General features: G+C 45.5%; 1 protein-coding gene and 1 long non-coding RNA gene across 3 annotated transcripts in view; one reads left to right on the top strand and one right to left on the bottom strand.

Moving 5' to 3' along the window:
• Positions 1–27135, top strand: LOC142020274 (ras-like protein family member 11A-like). 2 transcript variants are annotated; one of them, XM_075007988.1, is made up of 5 exons: positions 1–351; positions 3848–3904; positions 8134–8216; positions 16999–17322; positions 26349–27135. In XM_075007988.1, the coding sequence occupies exons 1-5, from the start codon at positions 207–209 to the stop codon at positions 26409–26411; spliced, it is 672 nt and encodes a 223-aa protein (XP_074864089.1). In that variant the 5' UTR covers positions 1–206; the 3' UTR covers positions 26412–27135. The 2 variants fall into 2 exon arrangements, with proteins under 2 accessions (XP_074864089.1, XP_074864088.1); XM_075007987.1 differs by lacking the exon at positions 26349–27135 and having other exon boundaries at positions 16999–19214.
• The window catches only part of LOC142020275 (uncharacterized), a 55214-nt gene continuing 45953 nt past the window's right edge, over positions 18460–27720 (bottom strand). Inside the window, exon 3 of the long non-coding RNA XR_012647340.1 lies at positions 18460–18573. This is a non-coding gene — a long non-coding RNA (uncharacterized LOC142020275). The remainder of the gene's footprint in view (positions 18574–27720) is intronic.

A 27720-nucleotide genomic window follows, 5' to 3' on the forward strand; every position in this document is an offset into this window, starting at 1 on the left:
TTCCTTCTGCTTTGCAAAGTTGCTATCGAAGCAGAGTTCTCGGACGGAAGAGGTCAGCTGTTCTGATACTTTCCTAAAATGCCGCTTAAATGAAATGAGAGGACTAATCTAGCCAAGGATTTACAGCCTGGAGAAGAACTAAAAACGTTATTTTCCTCTTTTTCTCCCCTACTCCCAAGTAGAACTGATTAGATCTCAGTTCTGGCATGCGTCTCATCTCTCAGAATACTATGTCACAGTATTCTACTAACTTCCTCTTGCTTCCCATACCGGAGTATCCTGTCTTAGACTCTGTGCCCAACAAAATCATCAAGCTTGTTGTACTTGGTGGCAGTAACGTTGGCAAAACAGGTAAGTCCACAGGGCTTTGAATGTATTTAGACTGTAACTGTGTTTACATTTTATGGTCAAATTGATCTGAGTCTCCACAAAAAAAAAAAAAACAACAACAACGAAAAAACAAACCAGCAGTCACGTAGCACTTTAAAGACTAACAAAATTATTTATTAGGTGATGAGCTTTCCTGGGGCAAATCCGCTTCTTCAGAAAGCTCATCACCTAAAAAATTATTTTGTTAGTCTATAAAGTGTTACATGACTGCCTTTTTGTTGTGTGGAGCTACAGATTAACACAGGTACCTCTCCATAACTGATCTGAGTCTGTATGTATTCCAGAATATATGTTGCTGTAAGTTTAATTACTTCTTTATAAATGGTCTGAACTTTGTGTGAGATGAAGCAGATGACCCCAATATATTTAGTTAAAATATGAGGTGGCATGGTCAAGTGGATAGGGCATTAGTAGGGCCCTATCTAATTCACAGCCATGAAAAATGTGCCAGAGAACATGAAATCTGAACACTGATGTGCTTTTACCTTGTACTATATGGATTTCATGGGAGAAATCAGTGTTTTACAAACTGGCCAACCTCACCCTAAAGGAAGTTGTGGGGAGGATGTCACAAGGTTATTTTGGGGGATTGCCATAGTCCCATACTTACGTCTGTGCTGACTTCAGAACTGGACTGCCAGATTGTGGTGGCTGTTGGCATGTACCCAGCTCTGAAAGCAATGCACCCCCATCAGCAGTGCAAAAGTAAGGGTGGCATCCAGGGTTCCCCCTATTTTTTTTTCCATCAAAAGGTAGCATAAATTTTGTTATATGCACCAAGGCATGTGCAGATGTGCACCACCAATTGAAAGATACGATGCCCACTGTGGGCATCTTCCGACTCTCTCCTGTGAATGCAGAGCTGTGACCAGTAGCAACACAGAAGGGGTAGCAGTACACAATCCTCCCTACAATAACCTTATGACCCTGCACCATGTTCCTTTTTGGGTCAGAATCCCTGCAATTATAACACCATGAAATTTCAGATTTAAATAGCTGAAATAATAAAATTTACTATTTTTTAAATCCTGTGACTCAAATTGACCTAAATAGACCATGGATATGGTAGGGTCCTAGACACTGAGTAGATGTCCAGAAACCTGCATTCAAGTCTCAGCTCTACCACTGACCTGCTGTATGATCTTGTACAACTCACTTCAGTGTGTCACAGTTTCCCCATCTAAACAATGGGACTAATCATAGTTGCCACAGTGGTTGAGATCGATCCATGAAAATGATTATTTTCCACTTGTTTTTCTATGATTTCGGAGGGTGAAAGAAGAAAGGGAAATTGAGTTTTTAGTTTTTGCCTGTGTGGGTTGTGATTTCACAAATTAGCAAATATTAGTAGAAAGAGACATTATTTTACAGTATCTGATGTCCCGCTTGCCTTAGTAAAATTTAAGCAGGCTCCTTTATCTAGAAATGTAAAGTAGCTCATTGGAGATACTGGCATAGCTGTATAATTAAACAGTTGACTAGATGGGGCTGCATGTTGTAGTGGTTGTGGTAATTCTTATAAATGGAATCTGTGGGGATAGTACATTCAGCAAGGGCTTGAAGAATCTGACCGTTTACTGTTTGTCAGTTGATCAATTTTGCTAACTCGTTTGGGATGAAAGGCACTATAAAAATAAGTTGCTGTTACTGTAAAACAAACAAACAAACAAACAGACCACCACTGTTCTTTTCAGAAAGAAATCAAGAGACAGCAAAATTTTTTCCAAGCTTTCTAGCTCTAGGATCTTTGAAACAATCAGAAATAAAAATGAACAAGAAGTCCCTACTTGCTGCAGAATGATCATTGGCACAGCATGTGCAGTTTGTCCAGTGAATAAAATGAACAGATTCGTGGACTAGAGGCCAGAAGGGACCACTAGATCATCTAGTCTGACCTCTAATATCCATAGACCAGGTCTTAAACTTGGCACCATGAGCAGTCATAGTATTGTAAGAATTTGCTACAGTACAAATCAAGGAGGTCTGATCAGTACCACACTCTATCGGAAACCCACTGATCGCTATACTTACCTACGTGGTTCTAGCTTCCATCCTGCACACACAACTAGATCCATTTTTTACAGTCAAGCCCTTAGGTACAATTGCATTTGCTCTGATCCTACTGACAGCGACCGAAAACTACAAGATCTTTACCAAATATTCATAAACCTGAATTACCCACCAGGAAAAATAAAAAAACAAATCGACAGGGCCAGACGAATACCCAGAGACCAGCTACTCCAAGATAGGCCCAAAAAAACCAAGAACAGAACACCACTGGTCATCACCTACAGCCCCCAACTCAAATCACTGCAACACATTATTAAAGACCTACAACCTGTCCTTAATCAGGATGTCACACTCCAGAAGGCCCCGGGTGATGGGCCTGTTCTCTCCTGTGGACAACCTCCCGGCCTTGTGGGGATTCTCACTGGCAGCCACAGTCTGTGCCACGGGAATGCTGGTTCTGGAACTTTTCCTTGCAGCGAGGCCCATTCCCAACTTTGTCCATGTGTCTGTTCTGGGGTTGCCATCGCTGGACCTGACCCAGTTGTTCACAGGGTCACAGGTGCCTTCTTGTGTTCCTCAGCTGATGTCTTGTGTGCCAGCGGTGCCCACATGCTTTGTATGTCGGACAGACTTCAGACTCTCTTAGACAGGGAATTGGTGGGCATGGGACAGACATAAAAACACTCCTGGTTCACGGACCTATTGGCCAACACTTTGATGGAATGGGCTGTTCTGCTGATGACCTGAAAATCTGTGTTTTACTGAAAAGGAATTTTCACAGCTGTTTGCAGAGAGAGGTTGCTGAACTCTCTTTTATGTTCGGTTTCGACACACTGACAAGTGGTTTGAACTGGGATGACAATTTTCTAGCTCATTGTGGGGGCTCTTTTGCATGCTTTGCTTTATCTAATTCTTGACTTCCCCCCCATTCTGCCCCTCTGCTCTCTGACTTGCTTACCTTGATAATTTTTCTGATTTGTCAACCTTGATTGCTGTTTTTGGTTCTCTGTGCCTTGGATATAGACTCTTTTCTGGTGTGCCTGTGGTCTGGGGAGGTGGGTCTGTCCCTCGGGGGCTCATCACCTAATGGGTTGCTTTGTTGGTCTTTAAAGTGCTACTGGACTGCTTTTTTGCTTTGTTCTAGTTCATCAAATTATTTTAAGTCCAAAGGGTTGATGGTGACAGCTTCATTGACATTCAGATTACTCTATTAAAATTAATGGGACAACTTGTGGGACAGTGTCATAGCAATCTAGAGTGATGGTATCATACCCTGGCCCCAAATAATTTGCTATGTGGGCAGAAAAGGGTGCCATCTGTGTAAAATAATATGTGAACTAAGTTTAATGTGGTGCTACACTAAGTCAGCCAGTAAAACATTACATGCATTATGTAAAGACTGCTATTAACTCGGATTAAAGATCCACATTTTGTCCTTGTTTTGCAGCCCTGGTTGTGCGTTTTCTCACTAAAAGATTTATTGGAGACTATGAGGCCAATACTGGTGAGTCTACTTCCTCATGCTGCATTATAGATTCAATTTCTAACTACTGTACTGTGTTTTGCAAGCACTGTGTATAACAGGAAAGTGAAGCAGTTAGATGTCCATAAGGTGCATATTTTCAGTTAATTGGCACAGGCTATGAAAACAGTGAATCAATGGCTTGTTATTTACAATCCTTTTAGTCAGTATTATTTCCACCCTGATGGAAGAGGATTAGAGGGAACAATTGGCTTGAGGACATACGTACAGTAAAAAGGCAGAATCAAAGAATGTTTCCTGTATCAACGGAACAATAGAAACCAAATTCTACCTTGCCTGTGCACCCCCACTAAAGTCCATGGAATTTCACAAAGCTTAGGACACAGCCCAGAATTTTGTCCTATGCTCTTCTCAGTGACTTTAATGCTGTTGTAGCATGCTAGATTGAAGCATGCTAGATTGAAGCATGCTAGATTGAAGACCTCCACACCTAGAAAAGGCACAGTGGCAACAGAAGCTTTCCTCACATTGCCCCATTGTTTTGTCCAATCCTGACCCACAGGGAACATCTCAGAGGGTGTGATCTGGTGATCCATTTACGTCACACCCTCTCTGCCAGTCAGAATGCCCATTGTACTGGGAGGGTCTGTAAAGTGGATATTTGTGCATTAGGAACTGTACTGAGACCAGTTAATTTGTCTTACATGTATGCCACCTAAGGGGTATGGGTCAATTGTAAGACTGGACTGGATGCAAACCAGGGATTTTGTAATAGTTTTACTTGGGATACACATGCTGAGTTGAGAGGGAAGATTCAGAAATAGGGAAGGGAGAACAAGAGCCTTTGATCTACTCTGCCTGTCTCATGAGTGATGGTCTGGAAGCTTTCATGGATTGCCCTGTCCCACTGACCCTACGTGAACCTTGACAGTTCAGTCTCTATACTGCTTCTCCTTCTTTTCCTCCATCTTTCCTGCAACACACTGTCAATCAAGCTGGACTTTCAAGTTTCACTGTGGATTACTGCCAGGGACATTGCTAAGAAGTCCATGCTTTTTTCCATTAAGCTACCAGCCCTACAGCTGTACTGGAGCAGAAACAAATATGCTAAAGATAAGAAACAGGTATTAGTAGATCTGTGCTCACATGACAATGCTTCTCCTTTAGCTGGATATAAGGCAGACCTCTGTCAGTATCTGGAAGTACCTGCACTTTTTCCTATTACATTTTGTGGCGTAGTAGTAATATATTGTCTGCTATAGGTTCATGGGTTAGGTACCTCCCCATAAAACAACATAATCTTTTCCAGTTTAACATGTGATACATTTTCATAGGGCTCACAGAAAAGTTACTCATGATATGCTGTCAGATTTAAAATGTACTATTTTAATGTTGGAATCGAATGCAGTGAACTTTGCAACAGTGAATTAATGAATGTTTCTATGTGTTCAGATATTTTTCCATTGGAGCAAAGACACCTGCTTCTGTGAACCAAATTTTAAAGACAGTTCTCAGAGGGATGACATTTTTTTTAAACTAAGTTCACACACAGCACAGTTGGTGTTAATTGGCCTCTTGATAAGTAGTTTGAATTGAGGCCAAGGACTGAATAGGCCATGAGAGCAGACTCCTTGCTTTCCCCTAGAGGGGATTCCTCTAGGTCAGAGTTGAAACACATTGTGGAGGCAGTTGCACTGAAGCTTGTACTGGGACAGCATGAACAGTGCCATACTGACATCTGTTAAAACTGTAGTTCTCTGTAAAGCCATATGTAACGGGGCTCTCTCCACAAGTGCCTCCTATTACTGCAGTCCTTTTCCCACTCTTTGTGTACCATAAGTTGTCAGCTGCACTTGACAGTTTGTCAGAGGTCTGGCCCTCCAGCCAAGTTACAAACTCCAAATGAGTCCCTTTTCTTGGATAGTAAATTCCCATAAATGAAACAGTCTATTTGCCCTCCCTAGAGTCTTCAATCCCACTCTGTCCCTTTCAATTAATCTAATTTTAGCCCTTCATTCAGGCTGTCCAATGAGATGTTTTCCCTATTCAGGGTTTACATCACTTGGCCTGGGAACCCAAGCTCTCCCACTACTCAGGGTTCTGATCCTGGGACCATATGCATAATTAGCCATAGTCAGGTACTACTGACTTCAATTAATTGCTTCTATTTCTCTGAGTCTCTTCTCCCTCCCCACTCACCCCTGTGCTCAGGGTTAAAGTTCTTAGGTCCGCTCTCTCTCAACCTAAGCAAATGCAGCCGGAACCATACTCTGGTTGTTCCTTAAAGTTCTGTGACCAGAGAAGACTTCCCAGCCTTGGCTCTCTGGTCCCAGCCAGGAACTGCTCTGCTAATGTCTTGCTGCTCTTTTTATCCAAGTCTGACAAGCTCTGGTAGGTTGCTTCTATGCAGCCTCTCTAGGCAGGCCTGGAGGATCCACTTTAATTTTTCTTTAACTGTTTGAGTGTAGTACAGAGTGGGCAATAAAACAGTGATGGTTCACCAGGGTTAACTCCTGGGGGTCTGCTTGCACTATATTTACCTGCATCTCTGCAGGTATGGGTGATTGCAGATCCCATTGGCTGCAGATCACTGTTCCCTGCCAATGGGAGCTGCAGGAAGTGGTGCAGACCAGGACACCACTTCCCGTAGCTCTCATTGTCCAGGAATGGTGATCTGTGGCCAACAGGAGCTGTAATCACTTGTACCAGTGGAGGCCCAGGTAAATATATCAGTGTCAGATTCCAGGAACTAACCCTGGAGAGCAGTATCTAGCCCAAGGGCCACCGTTTGCCCACCCTTGGTATAGTAGAACCACCAAGGACCTATCACACCATGTAACTTAGATTGAGTTCTATAGATAAACAAAAATATCAGTCTTCAAAGCTGTCATTATGTCTCAACCATGGATATTTTGTAAACCTCAAACCTAATCTTTCTTTGTGTTGTTGGACCGGCAATACATAACCATAGTTCAAACTCAGCCCATGGTCTTGATCAAAGTTAGGCCAAGACTAGAAACTTTTATCCAGCCCTCATGTCCTGACCCTTAGTGATTTGGATAAAATGAACAAGAATACATGCCCCTACCAACCCTGCTTTGAGGGGTTCAATACCATAGTCTGACTGATGAGGTTCTGCAGATTCAAAATTAAAACTTAAACTCTCTAGTCTTTATAGTAACAGAGAGAAAGCCGTGCTAGTCTATATACCATCAAAACAAAAAAGTAGTTCAGTAGCACTTTAAAGACTAGCACCCTTTTATAATGAAGATCAGAAGTACCTGTAGTCATCACAAATCAAGGTGTCAGGAATTCATCATTAAAGGAGTCAGCTATTTTCCAGGGATTTCTACTAGAAGTGCATGGAAAGCATGCCAAAACACAAATGGAGCACATGATCATTCATAAAGACTAGAGAAGCAGTCCAGTAGCACTTTAAAGACTAACAAAATAATTTATTAGGTGATGAGCTTTCGTGGGACAGACCCACTTCTTCAGACCATAGCCATATCAAAACAGACTCAATATTTAAGGCACAGAGAACCAAAAATAGTAAACAAGGTTGACAAATCAGAAAAGCATTATCATTTTTATGTCTGTTTTATGCCCATTAATTCTTTGTCTAAGAGAGTTTGAAGTCTGTCCAATATACAAAGCATCTGAGCATTGGTGGCACATGATGGTATATATGATATTAGTTGAGGAACATGAGAATGTGCCTATGATTCTGTGAATCTAAGGCTTATTTTAAGTGGACACCCATTCAGGTTTTCCTATCACATTCCAAAATAAGTAGGAAACCAATGAGAGGAAGTCATTTATGAGACAGAAGAATAGATATTCCTCAGTCATGTGAGTAACAGGAGAAATCATAGGTTAATATTTGCAACCACTAAAAATAGATTCTGGATCTGAAACTTGTGTTACTCTTTGAACATCTCACATAAAATAATCTGGCCTTATTGTTCCAGGGGTAAAATAGCTAATACATAATTTAACTTTTAATAAAGAGTTTAAAAATAAATAATATACAGCCCTGGCTGGTGGAACCATCCAGTCAGGGACCATATAATAGTATGTTACTTAGGCAACCAATCATATAAATTCACCCCTGTGTAAAGGGCTAATATAGGACCTACATATCATTTAAGTCCCAGTACTCCAGACTAGTATATTCTGATTTCGATTGGACTTACTTTTTGTCTTTTCTGTTACATGTATCATTTCTAATTATCTTCCTTATCTACCAGGTGCCTTGTATTCAAGAAAATTCACCATAGATGGAGAGCAGATCTCCTTACAGGTGCAGGATACACCCTTTGTCTCACTGGAGGTAAGAAATCTGCTCAATGCATTTATTCTTCAGAACACAGTTAGTGCCTTTTGTTCATTACTAGCTTTTTTACTCTCCTCTGCATGTAACTCTTGTCATTAGAAGATGTGCCTGAGTCAGAACCTCAAATCCAGAAGTGGCGCTCTCAACTCAAGTGGTGTCTGTCCTGTCACAGCTACTACATTAACTTATGCCCCTTTCAGGTGAAATCAAGGCCAAAATAAACTGATAAGAAATGACTTAGTGCGGCCCAAGCTTAAACTGAGGAACAAAACCAGCAGGGTTGGCTTGCTTCAACCAAGGCCTTGCTTAGTTTAATTTCTGCTCAACGGTTCCTGTGCCTGGATGGGCAGAAAGTGCTCTGAACATTTCAGAGGCCAATCTGGCTTTTCACGTCAGACCATCCTCTCCCAGGGCAAATCTGTAGAGCCCTCTTTAAAAACAAAATTTGTATCCGAATCCTTAAAAATGAGAAACAGATATCCACATTGACATCCATGGTTGCAGATACCTGTAGCTACACAGCAGATATAGTAGAGCCTCAATATTCATGAGCAGCCACTTCCCCAGGGTTCTGGGCAGGAGCTCCAGCAGCTGCCGCTTCCCCAGGGCCCCGGGCAGGAGCGCCGGCACCCAGGGCCTGCCATATTTGCAAAATTCAACATTCACAAGGGTTCCCAATACAGAATGCGTCGCGAATGTTGAGACCCTACTGTATCTGCAGATTTGCAGGGTTCTAGATACAAAATTTGTATTTGTGTCCGTGCCCACAAAAATGAGCTGCAGATATCCACATCTGATATATGTGGATATAAAGTGCATATCCATGGACTTGCAGGGCTCTGTGAATTTCTCTTCCTTGTGAGGTCCAGTCTTTATAGCTGTTGTAGTCATCTCTAGCTCAGGGAGCTGCTTAGTATTAGCATTAAATCTCTCGTTACTTCTCAGGTGCATGAGGTGTATAGTCCCCATCATATCAGCTCTCGAGCAGATTTCAGGATGTTCTTAATAAAATTTCTGGCTAGGAATCTCTCTATATGGCTACGTCTACACGTGAAGCCTACATCGAAGTAGCCTATTTCGATGTGGCGACATCGAAATAGGCTATTTCGATGAATAGCGTCTACACGTCCTCCAGGGCCGGCAACGTCGATGTTCAACTTCGACGTTGCGCAGCCCAACATCGAAATAGGCGCAGCGAGGGAACGTCTACACGCCCAAGTAGCACACATCGAAATAGGGATGCCAGGCACAGCTGCACACAGGGTCACCGGGCGGACTAGCGCTTCCGGGGCAACAGCTAGCCACTCCCTTAAAGGGCCCCTCCCAGACACACGCAGCCTGCACAGCACGCGGTCTGAGGAGCCATAGGCACACAGACCCCGGGTGCCGCAGTCATGGACCCCCAGCAGCAGCAGCAGCAGCAGCAGCAGCAGCAGCAGCAGCAGCAGCAGCTAGAGGTCCACCCAGCCCTCCCGGCAGGAGCAGGGCTTGCCCTGCTCCGTGCCATGCGGGAGGCAGCTGAGCACCTCCTTGCCCCAGAGGAGGAGATGCCCCCAGGGCAGCAGGGCTCAACCCCTACCCCTGCAGCACCCCGCTCCACCCCCCGCCTCACACGCCGGCGGCTGTGGAGCTACCCCACCAGCACCGACTGGTGGGAGCGGCTGGTGCTTGGGGAGTGGGACGATGACCGCTGGCTCAGGAACTCCAGGATGAGCCGGCAGACATTTATGGAGCTGTGCCAGTGGCTCACCCCCGCACTCAGGCACCAGGACACCACCATGCGGCGTGCCCTCACAGTGCAGAAACGGGTCAGCATCGCTGTCTGGAAGCTGGCCACTCCAGACAGCTACCGATCCGTGGGGCAGCAGTTTGGTGTCGGCAAGGCCACCGTCGGGGCTGTCTTCATGGAGGTAAGAGAACCCACGGGGGGAGGGCAGGGCAGGGCAGGGCAGGGCAGGGCAGGGGGGCCAGGGCAGGGCAGGGCAGCCAGGGCAGGGGGGCCAGGGCAGGGCAGGGCAGGGCAGGGGGGCCAGGGTAGGGCAGGGCAGGGCAGGGCAGGGCCACGCACACCCTGCTCACCCCTCACTGGTGCTGTCCCATGTGCTTTCTCTGCAGGTTGTGCGTGCCATCAACGCCATGCTCCTGCACAGGCTCGTGAGGCTGGGGGACCCAGATGCCACCATCGCCGCCTTTGCCACCCTGGGCTTCCCCAACTGCTTCGGGGCTCTGGATGGGACTCACATCCCCATCCACGCCCCGCATCACAGTGGAGGACGATACCTGAATCGAAAGGGCTACCATTCTGTCGTCCTCCAGGCCTTGGTGGACAGCCGGGGACGTTTCCAGGACATTTATGTGGGCTGGCCTGGCAGCACCCACGACGCCCAGGTTTTCCGGAACTCGGGCCTGTGCCGCCGGCTGGAGGCGGGGACCTACATCCCCCAGCGGGAGATCCCTCTGGGGGACACCACCATGCCCTTCTGCGTCATCGCAGATGCGGCCTACCCCCTCCGGCCGTGGCTCATGCACCCCTACACGGGCCATCTCTCCGCTAGCCAGGAGCGCTTCAACGAGCGCCTGAACCACGCGCGCCAGGTGGTGGAGCGCTCATTTGGCCGCCTGAAGGGACGCTGGAGATGTCTCCTGACCCGCCTGGATGCGGGCCCCAACAACATCCCGCAGATTGTGGGTGCCTGCTGCGCCCTGCACAATTTGGTCGAGAGCAAGGGGGAGACCTTTTTCCAGGGGTGGGCTGCGGAGGCTGGCAGGGCACACGTCCAGCCACCTGCTGCCCCCAGTCGGCAGGTGGACCCCGAGGGGACCCGGGTCCGAGAGGCCCTGCGGGCCCACTTTGATGAACAGGCCACGGGGTGAACTCTGCCCAGGCCCCCTACTGCCCGCCCCTTCCTCCCCCACACTCCTGCCCCAACGCCTACACCATGGAGCACCCCACCGCACCCCCCTCCCACTTGTCCTGGACAAATGACAGCACGCACTTGTGGCTGAACGTAAACTTTTTTTTTTCTTTCCAAACCTTTTTTTTTTAACTGTAAATAAATATTTGAACCACAAACCAAAAACTATGTACAAACGTTGAACAAAAGCAATATGTACAAAAATAAAACAATACAAAGAAACAACTGTCCGCAATAATAAAAAGAAAACCAGGGAGGATAAAGGGGAGAACTATTTACATGGGGGGACGGGGCAAACTGGGGGCCGAAAACAACAGGGTCCAACTATATACAAGGGGGGGGGCCACGTCCCGGGCCCCTCGCCCCTATAGCCCGGCACCGGGCGTTGGCGGCCGGCAGCCCCGCCGTGGTCGCAGCCTGGTCCGTGGCTGGGTGGGAGCGGGCTGGACTGGAAGGTACGGTGGCCGGCGAGTGTCAGGTGGCTCCAGGGGTCCCTCGGCGCTCCGGCCCTCGCTGGTGGGTGGCGGGGCGACGGCGGACGGGACGGCGACGGGCGGAGCAGCTGGTGGTGGGGCTGCAGGAGCAGGCAGGGCGGGCGATGTTGCGGCCGGCGCAGCATGGGGGGCCAGGTAGTCCACCAAGCGGTTAAACGTCTCCATGTAGGCCCCCCATGCCTCCTGGCGCCAGGCTAGCGCCCGCTCCTGCAGCTGGAGGTGCTGCTCCGCGACCTCCAGCTGCCGACGGTGGATGGCCAGCAGCTGGGGGTCCGTCGCCGTCGGCGGTTGGTGGCGCGGGGTCCGCTGTCTAGCCTGCCGTGGGGCTGGTTGGTCCTCGGCCGAGGGGCTGCCCTGGAGCGATGGTCCCGGAGGGCTCTCCGGGACAACTGATGCCTCGCCGGTGCTCTCTTCCGGTCCTTCTGATGGTGCAGGTGCAGGACACAGGAGAGGATGGGGGGAAGAAGAATGGAGACAGGCGTTAGTGTGGGCCCCGAGCCGTGGCCTTTGTCCCCCCAGCCCTGTGCTGCAGGTTCCCCATCCCCGTCCCCGGGAGATGCTGCTGTGATGGATGGGGTTCAGGGGTCCCCCTGCCCTGCACCCCGTCCCCTGGTGGGAGCGACTCTCACTTTACCCCGCAGGGTCTGAGAGCAGGAGAGGTTTCTTAGGCCACAGATGCCCAGTTTCTCCCAGGAGTGACAGCACCAGCTGTCGGAAGAGACAGTCCTTCCAACCCATCCTGGGGAGAAGACCCCAAGGGGTGCCCCTCGGGGATGCAGCTTTCCCCCTCCTCAGGCTGGCTGCCTTCCAGCTGTCCCTTCCCCTAGCCTCTACCTGTGGCCCCCCCCGCCCCACGTCCAAGCCAGCTCGGCTCCTCCCTCCTGTTTGTTCAGGGCAGAGGTGTCACCTGCCAGCTGTAGCCCCAGGATCCTCCTTTGCCCCTGGGAGCTATTCGGCTCTTGTTGCTCATATGTAGCTTGAGTCTCCCTTTGGCACTCCCCCACTCCATCACATGCTGCTGCTGCGGGGTGTCCCACACCCTCCTCCCAGGGGCCCCTCAAGGTTCCGCTCCCCCCTGGCCCGGGGATGGGGCATGGCACTGTCATGCGGGGTGGGGGGGGCAGGGGCTGATGGATGCAGTGCTGTGAGGGCCATGGCCCTGGTGTCCTTGGGGCCATGGCCATGTGAGCATGTGGGGGGCCCTGGACACATATCTCTTACCCCCGCCCCTCAAGCCCAGGGGTGTCCACCAGAGGGGGGTACCTACCTGTCGGTCCGCTCCCACGGTCCGGAGATCCCCGGGGGGCGGAGGCCCTGCTGCTGCTCCGGGATGGCAGGAGGAGGATCTGCAGCCCGGATTCTGCGGAGGAGGAGCCCTCCTCCTCCTCCTCCTGCCGCGATGTCCTGGGGGTGGCCTCCGGGGGGGGCCCCCGGGGTGCGGGGCTTGCCTCCGGGGCGGACTTCGTCTGCAGGGCCTGCTGGGGCTTGTCGGCCGAGGTCTCAAGGGTGGCCGGAGGGGAGGAGGTGTGCCGGGAGCCCAGGATGTCCCTGAGCTCCCTGTAAAAGGGGCAAGTGACGGGGGCGGCCCCAGATCGGCTGGCCGCATCCCGGGCCCGGGAGTAACCCTGCCGCAGCTCCTTGACCTTACTCCTGACGTGGTCAGGAGTGCGGGCAGGGTGACCCCGGGCAGCCAGGCTGTCGGACAGCCGAGCGAACGCATCCGCGTTCCGCCTCTTGCTCCCCATTACCTGGAGCACCTCCTCCTTGCTCCAGAGCCCCAGCAGGTCCCACAGCTCGGCCTCCGTCCAGGAGGGGGCCCCGCTGCCGCTTGCCAGCCTGGCTGCCCTGGCTCCCCTTGGGGGGGGTCCCCTGGGGGCGCTGGGGGGGCTGCTGGCCAGCCATTGCAGCTGTGTGGGGCTGAGGGTGGTGCAGGCTGGCCGCGTGTGCAGGCTGCAGCCTGCACGTTCCCTCAGCTTCCTGCAGAGGAAGGGAGGGGGAGGGGACCTTTAAGGGGCCGCTCCACGCGGCCACCAGTGAGCTGAGGGGCTGGAGAGAGCGTCTCTCAACCCCCCAGCTGATGGCCGCCATGGAGGACCCGGCAATTTCGACGTTGCGGGACGCGGATCGTCTACACGGTCCCTACTTCGACGTTGAACGTCGAAGTAGGGCGCTATTCCGATCCCCTCATGAGGTTAGCGACTTCGACGTCTCGCCGCCTAACGTCGAAGTTAACTTCGAAATAGCGCCCGACGCGTGTAGCCGCGACGGGCGCTATTTCGAAGTTAGTGCCACTACTTCGAAGTAGCGTGCACGTGTAGACACAGCTTATAAGAGCAGAGCTAAAATGACTCTGGAATTGGGGAAATCTGGAGGGGGGCGCGTATTGGAGCTGGCTTGGAAGCAGACCAAAATGGTAGGATTTCACAGACACCAAATTTTGTGATTTTTGACCCCTGAATGGTGGAAATCTCATGCAATTAACTGTTTTCATGACATTTCTGAGATTTAGGGTCAAAAATTAAATACATTTTTGTTCACATTGAACCCAAAACCTAGGTTTGTTTTTTCTTGAAGCCAAATCCAAACCCAGTCTTAGCCTAACATACATGTGGAACCAAACACCATTATCAACGTCTTCCTTCCTCACATCAAACTAGGAATAGTTTTAAAATCCTTTTTAGTTTAAATAAATACCTGAAAACCTGGATGCTTCTCTGTAGCCTGCCTGAGCTATTGTACCCTGAGGTTGTAGAGTGGGGCAGGAAATCTCAAGTAATCCAGGATTCCACCTCAGTTTTCTTGATCACTAAAGATTGATAGAGGGAAAACCAGAAGTCCCAGTCATGCCCCATGCCTTTTTAGAAGGTAGGTAGGTGACTGAAATTATCATTAATTCAGAGTACTACTATCTTCCAGACTGACAAAAGGAAGGCAAAGAAACCTCCAGAACCATTTACAGAATGTTTTGGAAAATTGGTCAGGTTCTGTGGGGAAGAATAAAAATATTCTCTATATATGAACAACTTTTTCCAAGCAAATTTAATTTAAAAACCACATGTTTTTCTATTGAAGCCCAAGTCTGTGCTATGCAAACAATATTCTATTTTGAAAGGAATTCTTACCCTGCTAATAAGGTTTCCAGAAGAGTAAAACAAAATTAAAAATGCATGCAGAACCCCAGGTCTAGTTGTTTTTTCCTAGAGCCAAACAGAATTTGACTATCCAACATTTTGAATTCAATGTAATCCATGATTTAGTAGGTGTGGAATTTAGTAAAAGATGCTCTTCTGTCGAGGCCACAAATACAAAATTACATCAGTTACAAAGAATAATCTTTCCCTCTGTTCATAAAAACACAGTAGAGATTATCTGAAAGTTGTGTTGTACTCTGAAGTCCTAACTAAAAGCCTTATCATTTTTAGAGGATGAAATTCACCTCTGTGTAAAAGCCCATGATATGGCTTATGTGGCACTTACTCCCTTAAAATAATGTTTAAATGGGAATTAATTGGTCCCAGCTCTCTGCACAGGTGTGACTATCACCCAGGGAATCTGTTGACAGAACTAAGGTTCTGTCACGAAGAAAGTGCAATAAATACAAAATAAATCCACTTTCATTCTATTCCTGAAGTGGGAAGAGAGTGAAGGAAGTCCACTCCCCTTCCTTTCTTTCCAGATATAAACTCATTTTTTAGATTTCCCTATTTTGACTAGACACTGACCCAAGTTTGAATGTTTGGAACCAGGGCTGAAATCTGGTACTATCTGAGCTGTGGAGTCAACACTATTTCTAAATAATTATGTGGAACTTCATTTTCTTTGTCCCAATCAAAGCCCTGTACTGTTTCAATAATTTCTATAACAGCTTTTTATCTTGCATCTCTGTTTGCATCAAGTGGTGTAGCTGAAGTGATTTCAAGGCTCATTTCTGAACTGAGTAATCAAAAACAAATAGCCTTCCTTGTTTGGTGAGGCTATGTTCCTGTGTTTTCTGAGTAGATCATTAAGCAGCAATGAGTGGCTTCCACTCAGCTGTGTGTGCAGTGATGTCTGGAGAGGGCCATGTGGAGTAACTCAGAATTCTAACATCAGAAATGTTAATGTTTAAGAAAACCCAGAAGCAGCTAGATAACTTGGTTTGTTAGATGATTAATTGCTACTTGAAATATGCACAGCCAGTAACAGTGTGTTTAATTTATAAGGAGACATGCTGTAAACAGACTAGCTTATTGGTCTTTTATTTTTGTGAATAAAACGTTCCACCAAGGATTATCACATCTATCTCAATGTTGGCTGGCTTATGCCATTGTAACCGAGAACTGTTGCTCAGTAAAGCTCTCTGCACGCACCTGTTTCAAAGAAGTTTTCAAAGTCTTGTTTATAGCAATTAGTTCTTTTCCTGCTAAAATGAATTTGCTGGTGAAAGAGATCAGCATGGTACAAAGGAGGGCTACTTTTGTACAGCTCGGTTACAGTAACAGTACAATCTTCCCTTCTCCCCACACACTGACCTGAAGCATTCATTCACCTTAACCTCTGAAATACCAGTGAAGATATCTGTTACTTCTAGGCATGGGTGTGGGGGTTGTGATGTTGGACACTTGTTTAGCAGGAAGTGAAGTGAGACCCAGCAGCTTATTACACATAAACAGCAGTCACATCTCATGTCGTGAGAGTTGCATTCCATGTGGAGATGATCCATGAGTATGTCAACCCCTGTTATGGCTTAGGGTACCACTGTACCTATGATACAGCCTCTGTGCTATCTTCATCCCACAGCACTACAAATAAGAACAATCCCAACAAACAGCCTGGGATCCAGTGTGATGGCCCTGTGAGGTGGAAGGGACGAGGTCTTAATACCTATTTTGAGTCACTGCATTCAATGTCTGTGATCTAAACTAAAGAAATGATTTCCAAAGGTATAAAGGATGATTAGGTACCCAACTCCCTGAATGTATTTTTTTTTTGGTCTAACTTTCTGGCTCTAACCTTGATGATTCCATTTATGACCCTGGATAACAGAATGCAACACAAAATCCAATTGAACAAAGCATCAATATTTTGACCATTTGTTAACCATGTGACAATTGTCTGGTCTCCTGTTCAATTTCAGTGGTGTCAGATGCTATTACTATTCCATTGACATCTCATGGTGCTTCATCCCATACCTGATACTTCAACAGCAGTCAGAGATGCCTTTTGTTCTATATACATGTCATATGAGGTGAAATAGAGTTATTGTCTGCTCCCAGTGTTGTATGATCACTTGCTGCTTCTGTCTGATAGTAGGGTTTTTTTAAATTTTTATTTATTTTTGTTTCTTATTGTCTGTTTTACTAATCTGTCATCTCTTGGTTTGGATGGCAGGATGATAATGACAGTATTTGCTGCCAGGAACAAATAAACCGTTCTATCTATTGGGCGGATGGTTTTGTATTCGTTTACTCCATCACGGACTACGACAGCTACCGGGTCATCCGACCCCTTTACCAGCACATTCGCAAGATCCACCCCAATGCCAACATCCCTCTGCTTCTGATGGCCAACAAAGGGGACCTACTGACAGCCAGACAGGTGTCCTCTGAAGAAGGGTTTCAGCTGGCCCATGACCTGGGTGGCACTTACTGCGAAGTGTCAGCCCGGGAGAACTGTGAAGGGGTGCATGAAGCCTTCCAGCAACTTTGCCAGGAGGTGAGCAGGATGATCGGGAACTGCAATGGGGAAAAACGGAGAGGGCTCCACCTCATCCGACCCAAGTCTCCAAACATGCAAGACTTAAAGAGACGTTTGAAACAGGCCCTGTCTTCTAGAGGGAAATCTGCCACTACACTTTGACAGAACTAACAGAGATATCTTAAAAAGCAAGCAAGCAAGCAAGCAAGCTGATATTTATGTCTTTATTTCCTTCAAATTCAGTAGACACATTGATTTTTTACAGCTCTCAGTTGAAAGTACTGTTTCCTTCAGCAAAAGGCCTTATAGAATAGGTATTTCTGAGCAAGAATTTAGAAACTGGTTAAAAAAATTACACATCAAACACTATTTACTTTTTAAAAGGGGACTCCTTCAAATAATTTAGGCCTGAAGTTTAGGTTTCATTTATAAGAAAAGATTTTTAAAATCCTAGTATGAAGAGAAATGTCTGGGGATTTTGTTTTGTGATGTAAGTATTCCTAAACACAAACATGAGGGAGTCACACCATGACAACAGAAGACAGGAACTGATTATATAAAAAAGTGAAACTCCACTGCTTTCCCTATCCTGTGCTAGCTAAGTGAAATTCAAACAAGCAGACACATAAAAATAGTGAAAACTAAGTGATATTTAAATTAGATACTTTACATCATGTTATAAATTTATTAATAATAATGGGAGAGATTTTTCAAATATAATTTTATCATTACAATGCCCTTTGAAAGGGAGTGTAAAAATATCACAGTTCTCTGATTTTTTAAACTGTTATTACAGGTAACCCATAGGGTGACTGTAACTGAAAGAGTAGAGGAAAACAAGGTATGCTTCTCATCTTTTCAGTTTGTTTACTTTTAGTCAGTTTTGTTTGCTTCCCCATTTTTGAGTGGGTCTTCCACATAGCAAGAGAGAAAAAAAATAAAAAAAGATAAAGTGTGGTTGTAAAAATCACAGAAATTGGCTGGGACACTCAAGGATAGGTATAAGACCTGACCTGAAACTATTTGAAACTATTTTTTTCAAATGAGTAGATTTCAGTCTAATGATGTCCCTGTAGGCAAACAAGCCCATCACAGTAATAAGAACTGATTAATTAGCTCTCTTTTACAAATAAAAATAAAAAGCTTCACAGCATTCTGACTTCCTCTGTTGAAGACTTTAATACTTTTCATTGTGCTCCAAGGATTTGGCAATGACATTTTAGACTTTCATTGTTGCAAAAAATGTTGGACTCCTTCATCTGGTATCAGCTGAAAGCAGAAATAAGGGAGTTGTTCAGAACAGACTTTAGTTAATACCTTCAGATGAAAGACATTACCAGTCTTTCAACGCTCACTTCACTGGAAGCCTCTTATTATACTGTGCCTTGGCATGTGCCTCTCACACTGTAACCTTCATCCCATATGATTTTTTTTAAATAGGATCTTAGTTTTTTTAGCACTGTTTGTAGAAAAAGAGTTACTCTATAAATAAAGTTAATTAACCCTCAGAGCAATTCCCACAAAGCCCACTCAGCCGATGAGCCTGTTTCATTGCATCCAGTTGGTGTGAGAAAGAGAGAGGGTACACACACAAATACACAAGGGCCAGGCCATACACATGTTGCTTTATTAGTTGTGCCTTGTTTGAAGAAGTGGCTTTAAAAAGTGGATATGGACTACACCACAAAATAACAATAATCTGTTCCAAATTTTCTGAGAACTCTGGAGTCACCAGGTTCAGGGTTTGGATGGGGATGATCCGTATACGAAAGATTATTATTCTGAGTAGACTAAGAAAATAAGTAGATATCTCTATGATGTACAATACAATCCTGATACTTTACATGCACAGGCCTGTAGTAGGAGTTAATGATTTGAAGGAAGTTGTTATGGATTAATCCAGGAGTAAAGTGACAAACCTGAAATTAACTACGACTCCATTTGTCTTTACTGCTTCAGGCAAACATATACAAGAGAAGATTTATGCTGCATTTTTAAAAGAAAGTATCAGTGACAGTTGGACAGCCTAAAATGCTTTTGCAACATTATTTGTTTAGGAGCAACCTCACTAAGAAAACCATAGCTCTGCTTTTACTCAGTACACAGCTTCTTATGGGCATAGTAGAAGCAAAAGGAGATTAACTGACAGGCAGTCATGCAATGGTGGCAAAGCTGAGCTGGCATTTGAGCTGAAAGTCTTTATTATTATTATTATTATTATTATTATTATTATTATTATTATTATTATTATTAACAAGGCCATTTGAGGCTGTATTCTGTGGTCTAGCCAGTTGCATGGTAACTGTGACAATACAAAGGCATCTATCATACTATTCTTAACACTGAGTGGAAAAGAAGAACCAGGTTTAAACATGCAAAAGCCAAGATTTAATGATTATTTAACTGGCTCAGCAATTTACAGGAACCTTAAATGCAATAAACTTAGGTGAATTACACTAAAGAACAAACAGAGAACATTCCAGTTTAGAAAAATCCATAAGACAATAATTACAAGGGGATAATTCTGAGCGAAAACAATAGTCTTAAATTTATAACAAGCAACAGAACTGTTGATTCAGTTTGGTATGTGCAAACATTAATGTAATGTGATTCAAAAAGAAGTAACTTTGTCTCCTATTTAATGAAAGCCCTAAGTAAATTAATCACCCACATTTACTTCAGCCATGTTCACATCTTGGCCATGATCTCTGAAGGAGGGTGGAGTCAGAGAGAAGAAAACAAAAAGACAGAGTTACACTTTCTCCAAAAGAACTCCTAAATTTGTTAATACAAAATAGAAAAGATCAATCAATCCAGTTGGCTACACACGCCGATGGGTAGCTCATACCGTTGCCCTTGCCTCCATGTCCACATTGCTATTTGTAGCATGCTAGCTGAAGCAGAGATAGTACTTGTCCATCCACCCAGGCTAGGAGGCAGGCTGTGTAGACATACCCTCAGGCTAGAGTTACACTACCAAGTTTTGCTGGCAATACCCCTGTTTTGTCAACAAAACTCATGGAGCGTGCACACACAAAATGGAATTTGTTGACAGTATCTTGACAAAACAACAGCACTTTTTCTGGCAGCATTCTGCCTCAGATTCTGTCCACAAAAAAAGCTGTGTAAACGCTTTCAGGGGGCATCCACAACAATGGGCAGCCCTGTCTGCTGTACTCCCCGGTGCCTGTTTTGTTGAGAGAGCAGCCAGGCAGTCCAGCTGCTCTGTCGACAGTGCAGGGCACTCTCCTGATTTGCTTTTGTGTGTGGCCGTACTCTGTCAACAGAAGTTTTGTTGGGAAATCTCTTCCAACAGTGACTTCTGTTGACAGAATGCTGTAGTGTAACCATAGCCACAGTGTTTAGCTAGACCTGTTTTGTTCTCCTACATCTCAGTCCCTACAACACCTTGACCATTTAACTTTTCTTTTCTGACTTCCCGCCAATTCATCAGGAAGGTTCTATTTTGTTACTGCTGGGAAAGCTACCGATGAGCACAGAACAGCTGTTGAAATTGGATGCACAGTCCCTGCTCTTCCAGATGCTTAACAGTTTCAGAGCATTGGATTATGGAAAGGGATGTATGAAACTAATTTCTACTCTGCCTTCAGCCATCAATCTCCTTAATGATGGGTGCAAGCAATCTGTTACAAAAAGAAACACTTTATCTTAAATGATGGTGTATCAGTGTGGGTTCCTGTAGAAAGAGACAAACAAAATGTGAAGCAGATGGATGAGTTGACAGGTTTGGTAAACACCTCTGAGCTGATTAATTTGAGCTCGATTAGACCAATTCTTTCTTTACAAAATAAATTTTTCACGTTTTCCATTTTATCCACATGGGTTCCAAGTCAGCGCTTCTGGATCTCATCTCACAGACAGTTACTATTTACTCGATAGCAAGTCCAAGGGAAGCTGCACATCTTCTAAATTTGATAGATGAAAAGTACACAATGCCTTGAGTGCTGTTATAATGAATTACTGTGGAGACTGTTCCTATGGACAATGTTTGGAGCTTTTTTTTTTGTTTGTTTTTTGTTATTGTTTTTTTAATTCTGGCCAATAACATAGAATGCTAGCAATATCTATAGCTGGACATTGTAGAAAGAGATAGTTTTTGCTTACTGGATTTGGAGAACAAACTGTACTTTCTGTGCTGCTCAAAGAGTTCACTAGATAAATGTTGGTTGTGCCTTTTCAGGCGCAGTCTTTGAACTCTCACAAAGAGCTGAATTATGTCATTTTTGACTGTGATCCAGGTTTCCAGTCGTGTGTTCCATAATGTTATTTCACTTTAAAATTCCCAAGATCCTGCTACAGCTTGCTGAAAGGGGTTGAGAATTAGAGTATCACATTAAAGGGAAATCCCCCCTACACAAAGATATATCTAATTGTAAAGGAATACAGGGACAATTCTGTCAGGATTATGGTTATACTGCAGACCAGGGTCATTCAGCACTTGATTGTGACTGTAGGGATAGGACTCACAGCTTCCTGCTCTGTAAACACACACCCATGTCACCTGACCTGAAAGCTCCCCACATTATTTGTCAGCAGAATGTCCGCAGTTCTGTTTCCATCCAGTAGAGGAGGAGACCCATTCTCTACTGTGTACAGTTTCATTTTACATAGACGAAAAACTGTGAAACTTTCCCTAAAACATTTGAAAAGGGAAGAGGCACAAGAAAATGGGTCTTAAATCTGCTCCTGGAGATTCTGAGGTCCAGGGGAAGAGGACCGTGGGTTGTGATGAAAGGTGAATTATCTGACTGGATGGAGATTACGAGTAGAGTTCCTTAAGGATTGGTCTTGGGCCCAATCTTTTATTGATGACCTTGGCACAAAAATTAGAAGGGTGCCTATGAAATTGGCTGAGATGAAACAAAGTTGGGAGACAGTGCCAATACAGAGGAGGATGACAATAGTAAACAAGAAGACCAGTATGACTTGAAAGACAGGAATGAAAGAAATAGGGTGGAATTCAGTAGTGCAAAGTCATGCACTTGGGTCACAGTATGAATTTCTGCCACAAGCCAGGGGCTCATCAATTGGAAGCAACAGAGGAGGAGGGAGACTTGGGCATGAGTCAATCACAGGATGACTAGGTGTCACCAGTGTGATATGGCTGTGAAAAAGGCAAATGCAATCCTAGGGATGAGGCATTTCCAGTAAAGATATAAAAGTATTAATGCCACCGCACAGGGCTTTGGTGAAATCTCACTTGGAATACTTTATACGAGCCTGGTCACCCATAATGAAGAAAGGTGAATTTCAACTGGAATAAGTGCAAAGCAATGCTACGAGGACAGCAATGGGTAGCCTATACTAGTGATTGGGTGCCTGAGCCACCTTCCTTTATCTCAGTGTGCCACAAGACTGTCATAAACCAGATGGTCTCCCAGGATAGAAGTTTTGCGAATTGCACTTGTGTACCTAGAACCTGCAGAGGGTGCTGAATGAACTGTTGCAATGTGTTGAGTTGATGCAGAGGAGGTGCCTGGCTCTCAAGATCAATGTTGTGTGCAGTCACTATGCATCTCACTTCACATGTATGTGTCACTTTGGTAATAATGGTAGAAAAAAACATACGTGGATGGAAACCAGCAAAATCTGGCAATCCTGCATGTGGACAACACTGAACAAAATGTCTCACAGGCCACACTCAGAACCCCAATGGCTTGCATGCAACCCATGCGCTGCAGGTTGCCCACTACTGTACTGGGATGACTGGGAGACTGGGTGACCTGTCTTATGAGAGAAGACTGAAACAGTTTAGCTTGTTTAGTCTAGAAAGCTGAGACAGGATACAATTGCTCCCTAGTGATGCATCTGGCATAACTACCAAGTAAAGTGCTAAGTTAAAGACAGTGCTGGTGCAGGTTGTATAATAAGGGTGCTGTGAACCATTGAACAAAACTGCAAACCCTGTGCATAATTGAAACCACCTCAAGTCAGGGGATGCTACAGCATTTCGTGCCCCCACACATCACTAGTTCCAGCACTTATGGCCATGAACAAATTCCAGCCGGAAACTAGATGGGGAGTTTCAAACCATCAGAGAAGAGCGGTTCTAGAACACCCTCAGAAAAGGAACTACGAGGGCAAACAACTTTGCTTTAAGAGGGAGCCCAAAAAGTCTGTGTGTGACTGTGGACAGGGTTCCTTGTGATGGTGGGGGCAGAACTTATCAGCCCTGGGGCTTGCTTCTGAGTTTTAAGTTCAGGGTTTCAACTGATCACCTGCAGATACAAGGAGTGAGTCTTTTCTCCCCCAGTGTATTCTGTTTCATTTGTTTAACTCCTTTCTCAGAAGCATTAGGGACTTCTCTGACTAACTGAACAAGGAGGGCCAGGACTCTACATTGTATGGAACATTTTCTCTCTCAGGTGCTTCGCTGATGGTTCTCGCTGACATGCTCAGGGTCTCACTAATTAACCAATGGGGATCTGAGAGAGATTCTTGGGCACTGGTACAACTGCCTATTCTCTTTGTGTGACTCGTAACAGTTTAGTCTTCTGTGGGCTGCAATACTTTGGTCTAATTTCAGGGTTGGATTTACTGACCGTAACTGGGTTTGTTGGTGGCCTATGAGCTACAGACGCTTAGACTAGATGATCTGTAGGCCCCTTCTGGCCTTAAGTTCTATGATTCTGTGTTTTGCCTGTAGCTAAACTATTGTGTGCTCTGGTTCCATCAGCTTTAGATACCAACTAGTGTCAGGCAAGCTTGGTATTTTGAAGAGACTCATCCAAAGTGCAGAAAGCAGCAATTTGGTCGTTGATCATGTAAGCAGTCTTTTCTGTGAGTCAGTAATGAAGCAGCATCTCATTTGGCTGCTCGGGGTACCTGTGCTGTGCTTTTGGAGGTGCTGGGTTTTGAAGAAATGTAAACCAAAGTCCTGGGTTCAGCTGATCATTCAAAATCCCAAGGCATACCTCCCACACAGCAGCAGCATTAATTCTAGTACAGTAGACCCCGAGTTACTTGGGGGTTGTGAAGAAATTTTGGGGAAGTCAGGGAGGAGATGGGAACCAGGCAGCAGTTTCCTGGCTAGGGCTGATCAGTTTCCTGGCTCCCAGAGTGGCAGAGAGCAGGAACCAGGTGGCAGCCTGGTTCCCATCTCTCTGCCATTTGTGGGACCCAGGAAACTGACCAGCATATGGCTGGTCAGTTTCCTGGGTCTTGCCAAGGCAGGGGAGCCAGCAACCAGGCTGATGCTTGGTTCCCATCTTCCTGCTGCTTGCAGGACCTGGGAAACTGACCAGTACACGGCTGGTCAGTTTCCCAGGTCTTGCAAGCAGATCTGGGGGAGCTGGAAACCAAGCGGCAGCCTGGATCCCATCTCCCCTACACCACTTCTCCCAGGCTTCCCCAGGTGGCAGAAGCTGTCTGCCCACCAGGCTTCCCCCAGCTGGGGGAAGTCAGGGGGCAATTTGAGTTGTGCTTAACTTGCATTAATGCAAGTTGTGAATGAAGCACATCTCAAAGTCACGCATTTCGAGGGTTTGCTGTATTCTAGCCCCATTCTAACTCAGGCAGTCGTCCACCTCCAACTATCCTTCACTTCATGTCCAAAAAGGTCATTGCAGCAGAGCTGCTGTGATCTGTCAGATATTTGTATGGCTCCTTTGCTGTAGTAACTTAGAGTATGTATGCCACTGGTGAGTGAAACAATTCGTGTATGTCCCTTTAGCTACCAAGAGCCAAACACAGGGCTTAACATGACTACACCCAGAGTTAATACCACCACTGTAATCCCAAGCAGATAAGTACAACTATGCAAATCCATAGATATTTGCTTTGTCTCCAAAGGTATCTGCATCTGTGGTTATGCATGTGGATATCTGTGGCTAATTTATGCAGATGGGTATACAAATTTTGTATCTAGAAGCCTGCAAGTTTGCAGATATCCACTTTATATGCCTGAGTATCTGCAGCTGTGGATGTGGATACAAATTTTGTATCCGTGCAGAATGCTAGAGATCAGTGAACAGCATTGCTCACTCTGTGTTAGAGGCTATTAGTTCCATTGAATCTAATTTTGAAGAAAAAAAAACAGTCAAGTAGCACTTTAAAGACTAACAAAATAATTTATTAGGTGAGCTTTCGTGGGAAAGACCCACTTCTTCAGACCATAGTCATACCAGAACAGACTCAATATTTAAGGCACAGAGAACCAAAAATAGTAATCAAGGTTGACAAATCAGAAAAAAATTATCAAGGTGAGCAAATCAGAGTGTAGAGGGGCAGAAGGGGGTGGGGAGTCAAGAATTAGATTAAGTTGAGTATGCAAAAGAGCCCCTATAACGACCCAGAAAATTGCCATTCTGGTTCAAAACTCATGGTTTGAACCAGGATGGGAATTTTCTGGGTCATTATAGGGGCTCTTTTGCATACTTGGCTTAATCTAATTCTTGACTCCCCACCCACTTCTGCCCCTTACTCTCTGATTTGCTCACCTTGATAATTTTTTTTCTGATTTGTCAACCTTGATTACTATTTTTGGTTCTCTGTGCCTTAAATATTGAGTCTGTTCTGGTATGGCTATGGTCTGAAGAAGTGGGTCTGTCCCACAAAAGCTCATCTAATATATTTTTTGTTAGTCTTTAAAGTGCTACTTAACTGCATTTTTGTTTTGATAGTATATAGACTAGCACAGCTTTCTCTCTGTTACTAATTTTGAAGAGTGTAACCTACACAAAAGATCACCCTTTATTTGTCAACTTCCTTTATTTACAGACTACTCTAAAAAAACCCAATGTAATGAGTACCACCATGCTCCACGTTTATTAAACAATCCATTGAGATTTATCTGCTGATTTTTCTTGGGTCTTTGAGTGTTGGCTTCAGATGGTTTTCACTGTACTTTATTAAAGTAAGAAGGGTTGTTGTTTTTTTTTTTAATTCCCTTCTGTGTCGATGATTAAGAATGGCAGTTTTATCTGTTTTCTGTTTTTAAGTGTAATCTTTTTCCCATGTGAACTTTTGTGCGGGTGAAAGAAGCGAGGATGACAGCCCTGAAGTAATGTTTTTTTATGCACTAGGCGATGCAAGCTTCCCCCACACTCCACTATGCCTCAAACCTGACTTGGAATAACCATCATTAGGACTGAAAGGATATATTTCATTTTCACCACCCAGTCAATCAGTCTTTGGCCTCTCTACTTCAGCTGGTAAGCAAGTGTTAGGTACTAGTTATTAAAGAAAGTTAGTTCTTTCTGACAAAGAAAGTGCTTGTGTTCATCATCCATTTAGACAAAATATGCAAGTCTTTAAAACTCAGAATTGTCTAGATTTCTTAGGGAGGAATTCAGAGAGTTAAATATTTCTCAAATGAGCCTTTTAATCAAGAATCACATAAAGTGGAATGATTGTTTCAACTCAATGTTTTTTGTTATGCCAGTTTTATGGTGTCAGATGAAAACATGGGTGGAGGCGGGTAGTTGCTAAACTAACAGAAAAACACACACACAAATCCAAAAGATAGTTTGTTTGAAACTATTTCAGCCATACTGAAGTGTGTGTGCAACTTTAAGAGCTTCCTGCTCCAAACCGGCTTCACATTTCCCATGTGTGTGTGTTTCTGCTCTGGGCACTGTTCCCACGCTATATTGCAAAATACCTCCTTGAGTTTCTCATAGAATTGCTGCCTGGACATAAACTGTAGTTTTAATTCCTGATGAATGTGTTGTTATATATTATGCATTCAGGATGCTTCAGTCACTGTTGATCATGCTTGCTTTCCTTGCATGTGTGGAATTCTTTCCTATTCTACATGATCCATGTACAATACCAAAGGACTCTCACTGCTGCAATAAAAATTAAACTTAGAAAAGCCATTTCTGTAACATTTCAAATTACTTTGATTATTTTGAACTGGGGTGGAGAACCCCCAGGTGGTGGGTGGGATCCAACCCACTGCTTGCCTGGCTCTGGACCCCCAAGTCTGGGGCTCCATACCCAGCATCCAGACTGTAGCAGGCTTGGGGGTGGGCAGCCCTGAGCCTCACAGGCCAGAGCCAGACAAGCTGGGGCTTGGTACAACCCATAGGCTCTGCCAGGATTTGCGGGAGAGGAAGAAGCGCTGCAGAGACGCTGCAGCTCACTGCCATTCCCTCAGCCAGGCAAAGGGGAGCGGGGGCAGTAGCAGTAGTGCTACCTGGAGGCTTTATCTCACTGCTCTGATTGGCTGAAATTCCAACCAATCAGAACAGTAGAGGGAAACTCCTGGAAGTAGTGGGAGGAGGATGCAGAGCTGTGTGCCTCTGGGGCTGCAATACAGGTAAGCTATACTCCCTGTTGCACACACCCCATGCCCCTAAACTCCTGCCCAGACCCCTGCTCCCAGCTCCTTCCTGCTTCCTCCCTCCCAGACCCCTCACACCCACTCTGACCCCTCCCTTCCAGATCCCACAC

Source organism: Carettochelys insculpta, chromosome 13, assembly GCF_033958435.1.
Source record: "Carettochelys insculpta isolate YL-2023 chromosome 13, ASM3395843v1, whole genome shotgun sequence".
NCBI classification, from domain to species: Eukaryota; Metazoa; Chordata; order Testudines; family Carettochelyidae; genus Carettochelys; species Carettochelys insculpta.